The sequence below is a fragment of the Mauremys mutica genome, chromosome 9, assembly GCF_020497125.1.
Source record: "Mauremys mutica isolate MM-2020 ecotype Southern chromosome 9, ASM2049712v1, whole genome shotgun sequence".
NCBI classification, from domain to species: domain Eukaryota; kingdom Metazoa; phylum Chordata; order Testudines; family Geoemydidae; genus Mauremys; species Mauremys mutica.
Window position 1 is genome coordinate 19997254 of NC_059080.1, and position 12802 is coordinate 20010055.

The 12802-nt window shown below is 41.1% G+C and overlaps 1 protein-coding gene across 2 annotated transcripts in view; it reads left to right on the forward strand.

Annotated features, from left to right (window-relative positions):
* Window positions 1-12802, forward strand: part of ZDHHC15 (zinc finger DHHC-type palmitoyltransferase 15) — a 37700-nt gene that overhangs the window by 19866 nt on the left and 5032 nt on the right. The window contains exons 8-13 of one of the 2 annotated variants that reach the window (XM_045029898.1): window positions 1286-1418; window positions 3296-3422; window positions 4718-4827; window positions 8116-8198; window positions 9902-12034; window positions 12070-12499. In XM_045029898.1, coding sequence (XP_044885833.1) covers window positions 1286-1418; window positions 3296-3422; window positions 4718-4827; window positions 8116-8159 — 414 coding nt within the window. In that variant the 3' untranslated portion in view covers window positions 8160-8198; window positions 9902-12034; window positions 12070-12499. Of the gene's footprint in view, window positions 1-1285; window positions 1419-3295; window positions 3423-4717; window positions 4828-8115; window positions 8199-9901; window positions 12500-12802 lie in introns of both variants that reach the window. The other variant, XM_045029897.1, reaches the window with a different exon arrangement.

The window sequence follows — 12802 nt, forward strand, 5'->3', positions numbered from 1 at the left end:
TCTCTTCTCTGAGTTAGAACTAATATAAAGAGCTTTGTCTTGCCATTGATCTACACACATTCATATTAGGATATGGCATTCAAAGAAACTGCTTTGACCTTTATTGTCTCCTTATAATTTCTCTTTTTTTGGCTTAAAAGTCAGACTGAAATACTGAGCACTACTTTATATTACAGTTGGTTTATATGGAGGCAGTGTCAGCTGACAGACCAGGAGATGGAGCCTCAAGACTCTTGCTTTCTAATGCCTTCTGGTTCACTTTGTGACTTTGGCCAAGTGACTTAGAGTATGTCTGCACTGCAGTAAAACACCCGCAGCTGGACTGTGTCAGCTGACTCAGGCTGTGAGGCTATCAAATTTTAGTGTAGACATTGGGGCTTAGGCTGGAGCCTGGGCTCTGGATCCAGCTGTGGGAGTTTTTGTTGCAGTGTAGACGTACCCTTAATCTCTCTGGGCCTCAATTTTGTAACAGATGGTTCTGTAAACCATACCTCCAATCCAGACACCCCTGTGGGGCACTAATGGGAATTAGTCCACGTGCTAAGGAGGGCAAAGGTATTGTAACTCTCCATTACACTTTGTAGGACTTGGAAGATGGAGAAGGGCTTTTGCACATTTGCTCACTTGCAGGGGGTAGGTACAGTCTGTCTCTAAACTGCAGGAGTAAAGTGCCAGAGGGGTCCTCATGCTCCAACAGTTTAATGTGAAATGAAGCATTTTAAGCCACCTGTAAGATTTTCTGGGCTATTACTAACTGTAGACAGCTGTCATCAGGATTTGATGTACCTGCTTGTTGCTGTTATAGCTGAGAAAGAGGGAGTTCAAATTTCTGATCTCTTAAATTGGAATGTAGCCATTGGAAAAGATGGCAGCGTATTAATGTGCATCCAGGAAAATGTGAGGATTAAAGGAAACTCAGCAGAATGTGAACAGGCTTTCAAAGCACTTGTTATTGCCTGCCAAATTCACTGTGGGCATAGGAGACACTTCTCATACCCATATGGGGGACTGTGAACATACTGGCCCTGTTCCATACAAAAAAATTAATAGCAAAGCCCCACCGTATATCTGCTTTGGAAGCGATGAGGGAAAGAGCCAGCTTATTTCTTCTTTGTCTTGTCTGTTCATCATAGGGAGAGGTGGAATTTTTTCTCCAAGTCTGAAACCCCCCACACATCCTACATATCCTTAGTAGATACAGTGTAACAACAGCTCATTCCTTTAGGCACCAAGATTTCTCGCTCTGTTTTTCATGACCTTTATCCTTTTTTGCTTTTATTTCTAGGACGAATTGACCAATGGACGTTCCAAGTTCCATGTGCTTTTCCTTCTTTTTGTGGCAGTCATGTTCTTTCTAAGCCTGATGTTTCTCTTTGGCTACCACTGTTGGCTTGTCAGTAGAAATAGGTCTACTTTGGGTAAGATTCCATGTGTACACCATAAAGCTATGTTCTAAAAAAGCGTGTGCTGTTCACCTCTAGGTATATCAGCAAATATTTGAAAAAGCATTTAAATAAAATGATTTTTAATTCACACTGCTGGGGGTTTTCCTCTTCAGCTGACAAAAGCTCAATTGGAGACGTGGAGACTAAAATAGAAGGGCTCAATCCTGCAAATGCTTACTCACTGAAGTCAGTGGAACTACCTGTAAGTAAATTTACTTACATGTGTGTTTGCTGGAGTAGGCCCTAAAACAGCAAGTGGGTTTGAGCAAAAATACATCCATCTTTTCTGATGGTGAGTGAGGGTACGGCTGTGTGGAATTGGACCAGTTTTGTGAAAAACTTCTGAAATTCCATGGTTTTTGAGCCAAAAATCTTCCAACTTTCAAAATTTGAAAATGCATTTGGATGAAGATCAGGTTTCACATCAGAACACAAATCTCACGTTTTTCAATACAGATACTACCATTTTGTGACATTTTTTGAATGACAAAGTGACTTGAAACAAAATTGAAACTTTTTTTTGCAGAGTTCCACTCATCAAATTAATCTGTTTCTTGCACAGACCTGGTATAGGTTTGCCTTTAAAACTCGTTTTCAAAGGGCTAGATCTCATCTATAGGCCTTTGTGCTAGCCTGAAGCATCAGGTCTCTGCACAACAGTGTAGAAGGTAACTTCAGAAATACTGTTTCTAAGGCCCTCTATTTTATCATTTTCTTCCTGCACCACTTTTCTCTCTCAACACAGGGTTTGTATATCCTACCCTAACTCTTAATAGATTAGTGTTAATTCATCAAGCAGTCTGAATTTCCATACTTGAGATATGGTTCGTAGAAGGGAGTTTGTTTCCGTTTTATGCTTCCAGTCTTCGGATTAGAAATTCTCCAATTTTTGTGTCTTTCCAGTGAAATTCAGAGCAAGTCTCATGAAAGAATGTTTAAACACATTAAATAATAAACTTCATTCTATAACTTTTGTTTGGAGGGATTAAATGAAAACATCATTAATTGGTTTTATGATTATTCTGTGGGTTTCATCTGCAAAACCAAATCCACGCCATCAATTTTAAGATAAGAGAAATAATAATGTGAAGATGTATAGGCATGGAAAAAGAAATGCCTGTGATCTCCACATTCATGCCTGTAACTTTTCCATTTTGGTCCATAGTGTGGTATGTTTAATTGCCGAGTGCCGTGGCTCTCAACCTTTCCAGACTTCTGTACCCCTTTCAGGAGTCTGATTTGTCATGTGTACCCCCAAATTTTACCTCACTTAAAAAAACTACTTGCTTACAAAATCAGACCTAAAAATACAGAAGTGTCACCGCACACTGTTACTGACAAATGGCTCACTTTCTCATTTTTAGAATTATAAAATAAATCAATTGGAATATAAATATTTTACTTACATTTCAGTGTATAGTATATAGAGCAGTATAAACAAGTCACTGTCTGTATGAAATTTTAGTTTGTACTGATTTCGCTGGTGCTTTTTATGTCGCCTGTTGTAAAACTACACAAATATATAGATGAGTTGATGTAGCCCCTGGAAGACCTCTGAGTACGCTCAGGGGTACACGTACCCGTGGTTGAGAACCACTGGCTTAGTGTACTCAAAGATGGCTACTGTATAACATATACACAGTAATTTAATTTGCATTGATTAAATATGTGTTATTTTCCTAATAGTCTAAATGGGCTTCCTTTGATTCTGATTAAGTTTACGAGTGAGGAAGGGACCTCAGGATTTGTTCATTGTAAATTCCCATGAGGATATAGTGCCTCAGCATAAAATATTTTATTTAATATTTGCTGCTTTTATTTTTTTTCCCTATAATGGTATCTGTCCATAGAGGCATTCTCAGCTCCAGTGTTTCAAAATGGCCCAGATAAAAATGGATTCAATCTGGGCTTCGTAAAGAATCTTCAGCAAGTGTTTGGAGAAGAAAAGAAGCTGTGGTTACTACCTATTGTATCCAGGTAAGTGGTAATCAAAATAGTGGAAAAGAGGCCAATACTATGAAACTGAGGGCCAAATCCTGGTCCCAGCCTGAGTGTCAACCAGCTATGTCCTGCGTTGTCCTGCAAGAATCAAGAGGAGCTGGTATCCTCGCATGTAGATGAGAAGTTGCCAGGGAGTCATTCCTAAGCAACAGCTGCTGCAGCCTCATTGCTGCGCCTCCACATGTACTGCTGACAGGAAGATGGTTAGGCATAGACCCATCAGCAAACATCTTTGCCTTGTACCCCCAGGCTTCCTGTTAACATGGATGAATGAAACTGCCGCGGAGCACAGCTCCATAGCGTACAGGTGGTCTGCAGCTTCTCTGTGGACGGGTGGGTGGGTGGGGGTGTGTGTGTCTCTCTCTCTCTCTTGAACGGGGTGGGCAAACTTTTTGGCCCAAGGGCCACATCTGGGTATGGAAATTGTATGGCGAGCCATGAATGCTCACAAAATTGGGGGTTGGCGGGGGGGAGGTGAGGGCTTCGGCTGGGGGTGTCGGTTCTGGGCTGGGGCTGGGGCAGGGGGTTGGGGTGCAGAAGGGTGTCGGGTGCAGGCTCCTGGCAGTGCTTACCTCAAGTGGCTCCTGGAAGCAGCGGCATGTTCTCCCTCCGGCTCCTATGTAGAGGCACGGCTAGGTGGCTTTGCATGCTGCCCTATCTGCAGGCGCGGCCCCCACAGCTCCCATTGGCTGTGGTTGCCGGCCAATGGGAGCTGCTGGGGCAGTGTGCAAAGTCCCCTGGCTGCTCCTACGCATAGGAGGTGGAAGGGGGACATGCCACTGCTTCCAGGAGCCACGCAAAGCCCCAGCATGTGCGGAGTGGGGCAAGCCCCCAACCCTGGACCCCACTCCCCCGCGGTAGCTCAAGAGCCAGATTAAAATGTCCAGATGTGGCCCCTGGGCCGTAGGTTGCCCACCTCTGCTCTAGAATGATTACAATTAGCTATCTATCTTGATTATATTTAAATGATTGGGCCAAATTCCATTTGAGTTACACCAGTAATGAATTCAGACTATAATTTTTATCCCACAGATCTTTTGCAAGAATTCAAGATCAAAGTCACTTTAAAACATGATCTATAAGCTTCTGTCAAAACAAGGTTCCAAAACTGAACCCAGTATTTTCCAGAACTTAATCCTTTAAAAGTAATCTCTGGAAATTCAAAGACTTGCTTTGGGCTTGAGTGAAACCTAAAACAAGGAATAAAGTTGTATTTCAACCTTCAAATGAAGCAAGTTGGAAGTAGCTTTTTTCTGCCTTTGTCTCCCCAGCAAGGGTGATGGACATTCTTTCCCTATGAGAATGTTGTGTGAAGCTCAGAATCCACTGCTAGCAAACGAAGAGCAGTGGGGAGATGATGGATTAGATGAAGAGAACCATGGTAAGGTAACACAAGGAAATTAACTGTGTTTTGAACTAAAGTAACTGGTGGGTGGATTCAAAAATAGTCACTGAGAACCCACTATGAGAGCTGTTTTTATGAAAAAGCATGTTGGCTAAGTCTCTGACAGCTCTGACTTGGTTAATGAATATAGAACAAACATAAGACCCAAGTTTGAAGTGAGTCTCTCATTTTGCAGGAGAAGCTCTGCTCCTACAAATAATTGGACTTGCAGTTTTGCACCCACAAGTTGCAGGCAGAAATGGTGACTTTTCCTCATCAAGCTATTTGATTGCTCCCACAAATTAAATACGTAGATGTGGAAATACTCTTTGCACCATGTATGCAATGTAGCTGTAGTCCTGTTGGCCCCAGGATATTAGACGGACAAGGTGGGTGAGGTAATATATTTTATTGACTCAGAACTCTGTGTGGCTCAAAAGCTTGTCTCGGGGTACATCTACACTACCCGCCGGATCAGCAAGTAGCGATCAATCTATCGGGGATCAATTTTTATCGCGTGTAGTGTAGACGCGATAAATCAATCCCCGATCGCTCTCCCGTCGACTGCTGACCTCCAGCTCGGCGAGAGGCGGAAGCAAAGTCGACGGGGGAGCCATGGTGCACCAAGAGGACGTGAAGTAAGTAATTTTAATTCAATCTAAGATACCTTGACTTCAGCTACACTGTTCTCATAGCTGAAGTTGCATATCTTAGATCGACCCCCCCTCACCCTCCCAGTGTTAGACCAGGCCTCACACTAACAGAAGTTGGTCCAATAAAAGATATTACCTCACTCACTATTTGCACCCACAGATATTTGGGATATGAAACTGTGCATGCTCAATGAGATGTTTACCCAGCGTACATGTCAGTGTGTGTGTGCACATTCATATGTACAGTAACTGCATTTTGGCACTGTGAAGTCAGTCAGTAAGGATGCCCAATTATGCTTTGCCTCAGATTGAGACTGTAACGTAGGTGGTACCTAAACAAACCTGTCCATGCTGCTATAATTGGTGTTAAAGAAATACTTGTGCCTACAGCACAATGAATTGAAATTGAATTGAAAATTTAATACTTGGATTAATGGATATAAGACTTGATGGACCTCTAAAAACATATACACCCTTTTTATGCTATGGTGCTCCTGTGAAATAGCCCCTGCTAATATGTCCACTCTCTGCTTGCTTTTGCTCTGATTAAGATACCTCTACAATCAGCTTCAAAATAATTCAGTGCTTCTGCCTATTAAATCACAATTTTTTTTTCTCATGTACTTATTAACCCCCGAACTCCAGCCTTCAAACATGATGACAAGCATCAACACATCCATGTGTCTTGTAAAGCTTCATGCCCTCCAAGTTTTAGGGTTCCAAAATAGTGTCACTTGATGTCATGAGGGAGGTGCTTTCTGTATGGAGCAAGGATAGCCATATCCGTATGTGTAGAAAGGATAACAATAAAGGCATCAAGATTCCATCCTGGTGTGAAAGCTCAGCAGATTTCTATTTAAAGAATTGGATCATGTTTTTTTCCTATAAACTCTTGTGTAACCATAATTTGTGAATTAAGCAAGTACAGGTGAAGAGCTTGCTAGTGCACATTTAGTGCTATAGAGACTAGGCTTTCATTAGGAGCTCAGCTTTGGTATCATGTTAACTATTTCCAGGCTTAAAACAAGACCCTTCATGCTAAAGTTCACTTTCAGGAAGCCCCCTTTAGTCATTTTCAACAGTGCATGCTTGGTGACCTGAGTGGAAGCAATAGCTTTGTTTAAAAACTAAAGCTAATATAGGTTTTTACAAGTGTGTGCTGTCTTGTGTACTTGCAGAATGGAGCTAGAGGAAGGCTGGTCCAGTTACTGAGGCACTAGCCTAGGACCCAGGTTCAGTTTTCTGCTCTGCCACAGACTTCCCATGTGACCTTGGGCAAGTCACTTATCCTCTCTGTTCCTCATTTGTAAAATGGGGATAATCAAACTGCCTTATCTCACAGGGATATTGAGAGGATAAATATGTTAAAGATTGTCAAGCACTTTGAGATCTACTGATGAAAATTGCAATATAAGACCTCAGTAGTAGTAGTATTTTTTTATTTCTGACTATACATCACTTGCAGCCTTACTGTTCCCTGGTTTAATGTTAGTTTGTGTTAAAGTTTTATTGCGGAGGGGACATGTCACTACAAAGTAAATGAAGCCTTGTCCAAGGCACACTTCAGACACTAGCACTCCAAGATTTCATGAACAGGGCTGAAGAGGCTAATTTCAGCATCGGTTCAGATAAGTGATTTCAAGTGGCCTTTATGCATCTGTGCTGAAAAAACATCTCCTTCTGCTAAGACATGTATATTTTAGTTCAGCTAATCTGTCTGACATGGTGATGCATTGCTGATGGACTTTTAAAAATAACATTGGTGTTTTTCTGTGTGCTGTTTGTGACAATTTAAAATTTGGGAGCATAATCATGAGAGTAGAGTTCCTCTCAGAGTTCCTGAGAATTGATCACATACTCAGTTCCAGCCTATGGCAGACTCCACTATATTCAATGTAATAGTTGGAAGTTGATAAACACAGATTATCACATAAAGCTTCAAATATCTGAAGGCACCTGATTTCAATTTAAATGTTACTCATTAGGAAATACTGTATGCATGAGAACTGCCTTGACTGCAGTTGAGGAACTTACTGCAGTGCTTTGACCAGGAGGAATTAAATAAAGAGAAACCTCCCTGTCCTGAGAAATCATCAGTTAATTTGCTTTGTTTCAAGGATTTACGCAAATCACCTCTTTTTCATTGTAGGGATTAAATTCCAATGCATGCAGATACATGTGATAGAAGGGGATGGATGTATTTGAGACACAACGGATATTGCTTTGCAGTCTCATTTTCTAGCCATCTCTTTCCTTCCTATCAAAGTACCAGCACCTAAAGAGCTGTAATAACTGAGTATTTGGATTACATCCAGAGCAATAGCAGCAAGACAGTATAATTTTCTGACTAATCAGACCTGAAACATGCCATTAAAATTGGAAGATCTTTACTTGTCAACGTGACTGTTAAAGCCTGTGGCATGGATTGTGAATCTGATAATGCCAATAAATAAACTCTCAGTTTAGAAATCAACAGGGTTACCCTTGATGGGGATGAATGTCTGATTTTGTTTAAAATGATACTTAAAAAATTATCTATAACATTTTAATAGCTAAAGGTGTATTTGGAGCATAAGGATGACAGGAACACTATTCTATCTATCTCTTAACCATTTTATTTTCAATTTTATAGGTTACCATGAAGGTTCATCTCTTGCCATAGAAATGGAGACATAGCAGTTTGCAAATCTGATGGTACAAAACTCACTCAGACAGGTCAGCACTTTATTTTCAGGTGACTCGAGACAGTCTGGCTCTGATGGGACTTCTTCTGAGGCCTTGTCATTTAACCTGTTTGTATCTCCTTCTGTGAAATAGGATAATAATACCTCATAGGGACACTCTGAGGATTAATTATGGCATGTTTGTACAGAGCTTTGAATAGAAAAGTCTGAGATAAGTCTAATGGAGGTTGGGGTTTAGGGGGTTTTAATTTAATTTAATTTTTTTAACCTCCCAGGACTGTGGTGAACTGTCAGTGTGGTGCATAGAGTGTTGCCTTCAATATTCTCTCTTCTTGTTCAGAGATCTAGAAAATAAATTTTATATATCTCTGACCTATTTGTGTGAGCCCAGAGAAGCCCCCTCAGTTTACACAGCCCAGAGAAGCCCCCTCAGTTTACACACCCCAGAAGAGCACTGAAAGGCATTTAACTTTCAGGAAAGGATCAAAGAGCTGTGAGGTGGAATGTGGCTGGGCAGTATATTCCCTAAGATTTAATCACATCTCTCCCCCGTGTGACCACAGGAATGAAGATCTGTTTCATGTACTTCCAAAAGTGGCGGGTAGGGTCTGTGGAATAGGGGAGGAGTTGGAAATAGCCATGCTACATGGTAAATTCCTCTTCCATGCCGTCAGGACTAAATTACAGTAGCTTGCAATGCGCAAGTCATTAGTGACTCTCCTATCTGGCTTTTTCTCATCATGGAGGGGCCTGCATATAACAGCAGATGGCATGGACTGGGAGAGGAGTCGGGTCCTTCATGTCAGAGTGTCACTGATCCCATACGTTCTGGCCTTCACGACATTGGGAGGATGCCCTCTCACAGCTCCACTCAGTTATGAGCTCTCCCCTCCTCAAGTCTCTGCAAAGGAACCATGCAAAGGAGCCAGAGATCGACTTCTCTTTCTGTTCTGTAGGTAGGGCAGTGGGTTGACAGGGCATTTAACCCTTAATTTGCTCAACATGTTAATTGTAAACTCTATGCTAATGCAGCATAATCCACAACTAGGGTGACCAGATGACCCAATTTTTGGGTCTTTTTCTTATATAGGCTCCTATTACCCCCCACCCCCGTCCCGATTTTTCACACTTGCTGTCTGGTCGCCCTATCCACAACCTAGTTCTGTGCTTCAAAGAGACGATTTAAGGCCAGGTCTACACTAGAGAATTCTATTGGTAGAACTACGTCACTCCAGGGGTGTGAAGAATCCACGCCGCTGAGCGACGTAGTTATACCAACCTAACCCCCAGCGTAGACAGCACTATGTCAGGGGGAGAGCTTCTCCCGTCAACATAGCTACCGCCTCTTGGGGAGGTGAATTCACTACAATGACGGTGTAATAATGTCTTCACTAAAGCGCTACAGCTGTGCCGCTGTAGTGCGGTACGTGAAGACAAGCCCTAAGACTATTTGTTAAACTACTTGTTATAGCTTTTGAATATGCATCCACTTTCTTCTGAGGAGGACAATGCTACCAACCCAGGTAGAAAATGTTGCACATTTTGATAACATTGAAAGCCACTTGTTGCCCTACACCCAGCAAATATGCTAGTGAAAAGGCAAAGTGTTTCCTAGAAGTGTGTATGATTTAAAATAAAGAATGTTGAACCCAGTATAAAGGCTGAAGCAGGCAGGTGTGAATTGCTCTGACAGAACAATGCTTAGTTTATTTTTCTTGTTTCTTTAAATTTCAGCTTCCTTCTCAGGAGCCAGCATCCTCTCTTTGCACAGACTTCAGAATTGAAGGTCAGGAAGCAAATGGATCTTCAGGATAAGAAAACATCATGAAGTATTATCTGATTGGAATCCTAGACTGATTGTCCAGAATACCTGCTGGGCAGATCTTTCAGGGCTTTACAAGTTCAGGGTGTTTTAAAGTTAATGTCTGAATGGAGCAGTTTCATAGAGAGTGGGCCAGGGAAGACTGGCCTGGATCATTCTCTTTTAATAGATACAGATAATATATATCTATATATAATTGTAATAGGTGAAAAGTGTTGGTGTAAATGCATTTCCGCAGTCCTTTCCATTGCTGCAAACATCGGGCACTCTAAATCTAAAAATACGTCAAGCCTTTATGTTCCCAGGCAGGCTGTTTATCTTGGGCCTGATTCTTCAGCCTTTGCTCACGGTGAGTAAAATTTACACATAAATCAACAGAATTTCTTGAGTAAGTACTACTCAACGTGAGTCAGGTTTGCCAAATTAGGGCCTAAATTGGAAGAGCCCTTTGTGTGTATGTGTGGTGTATATTTAGATAACATACATATACATTTGCAACTCTGTGCATAAAATACCTGCTCACGCTGGCAGAAGCAAAGTTAAAGAATATGCCAAGACCGCTGATGCTTTTGTCTAGAAATGCATCATCCTCAGTAGGATTTTGAGGTTTACTGGCCTTCAAGCACAATCCTGTAGCAGGTACTCAAATGTTAAAGGGAATTTTAGACAATATAATGACTTCATTTAATTCCTACGCCTAAAGTATTGGAATCTAACAATCACACAGAGCACATTCTTCTTCCCTCTCCCACCAGGATCCGTGTTTTACAAAGGTTTGTAATTATTGTTTTCAGTTCCATAAGCATTGATCTAGAAGCAGGTAAATTGGAAACTTGCATTGAATGTATGGCTCCAGTGGCTGTGACTGGAGCCCAACCTCAACAAAGATGGTTTTAGCCCCATAATGCTGGACACAGCAGCTGATGTATTATATTAGCTCAGACTTCTGCCCGATTAAATGTATTGACTGGTGCCGTAAAGATTTTTCAATGCCAAGCTGTGGTCATACTTTCCAGTTACTTTGCATTCCTTTGACTGCACATCATTGTTCCAGATTTTTTTAAACTAGTTTTGCAATCAAGAATTTTGTACTAGGTATGGAATTTGCAGTTTGGTTTGTAGATGTTATGCAGTTCTTAGGTCTAGGTCTTAATTTTCTCTTTCCACCTGTAAGATTCAGGCTTGGCAGCTCATCATCCATGCTGGAAATTAGATGCTTGTTTCATAATAGTAATGTATGGGACAATACTAATATTAGCCCTTAAGCATGAGTCATAAGATCAGTCATTATGCTCACTATATACCATTTTAGATACAGTTTTTTATTTAGTATCAGTCTTTACTTTCCTGTCGACAGTCCCTAAAACAGCAAGTGTGGATGTGATGAGAAACTGCTTGATAAATGTTCAGTGACAAAGGCCTTGTCTACAGAATAGACGTTTTCCCCCTGAGATTTCTCTCTTGCTGCTATGAGAGGAGAATATACCAGTAGTAGCAGCAGCTGGAAATTGTAGGGGAAGGAACCTGGTGTACATAACACCTCCTCCTCCCACCTTCTGTCACAGATATAAATCACTGCTTTTGGGAGACGTCTTTCATCTCTGTATTTAAATCCTGGAGCTTGTAATGGAACTCTTGCTTTCAGCAGCAACATATTTTGCAAACACCCAATTTAACTCCTAGAAGCTGGGGTAGGTGGGACTACAGGGCAGTAGGTTCTCTACTCATCTCTTTTTTCGAGTGTGTTTAGCTAATTAATCTGTACATTGTACAGATGGGACCTCAGACACCTCTTTTGGTGGCTGTTCTGTTATCAGGTGGCTCTTGAATTTTTTTTTATCAAATCTAAATCTGCCTTTCTTTAGTTTAAGCCCATTACTGCTTTTAGTACATCCATAGTCAACTTCTGTAAAGGCTTGCTCCTTTTCATTACATTATTTTCGGGGAAGTATTAAGGAAAGATAGTCGTGAAATCAAAGCAATTGCCTAATCTCATGGAAAATGTGTTTAAAATGAGATTTTTTCAAAGGGAGAAATGCAGTTAAGTGTCTAACTCCCATTGAAAATCAGTGGGAGTTAGGTACCTAACTGCTGTTTGTGCCTTTAAAAATCTTCCTCTAAATCACTACTAACTCTTTAAAATGCCCTATGTGTAAAAATGCGAAGATAAGGATTGAAGCAGGAAGCTGGCATATTGTCTGTTAGCTTGATTGTATCCTTCAGGGCAGGAAGAACAGCGCTGTAGCCAGAGCCACATGGAACTCCTGGAGTTTTTTAAGTAGGTTCTTATATCTCTTGTTTTTCTGTTTACAGCCATCTAATTATTTCGTTTCTTGCCAAATCTAGGTGTACAGTGATAGCAAGAGAATATCTACAAGGAGCTATAGGCCTCCTTCTTTGGGTAGACCACATCAAGCTGCATTTCCTGTTGCAAGTATCACTAAAATGGCAGGCCGTCAGTGTTTATACAGCTGTCCAATTCATAACGGGACAGTCTGAAGTAATTTCAGGTATTTGAAATATTGTTTTGAAATTTCCATGCTTAATTTACATATTCTAATTTAAAAAGCAACAAAGAGTCCTGTGGCACCTAGACTAACAGACATATTGGAGCATAAGCTTTCGTGGGTGAATACCATGTATTCACCCACGAAAGCTTATGCTCCAATATGTCTGTTAGTCTATAAGGTGCCACAGGACTCTGTTGCTTTTTACAGATCCAGACTAACATGGCTACCCCTCTGATACTTAATTTAAAAAGCTATTCTGTAGCCAGGTCTCCTTTTTAAGGTAAGTTGGCAACTATCTCCTGT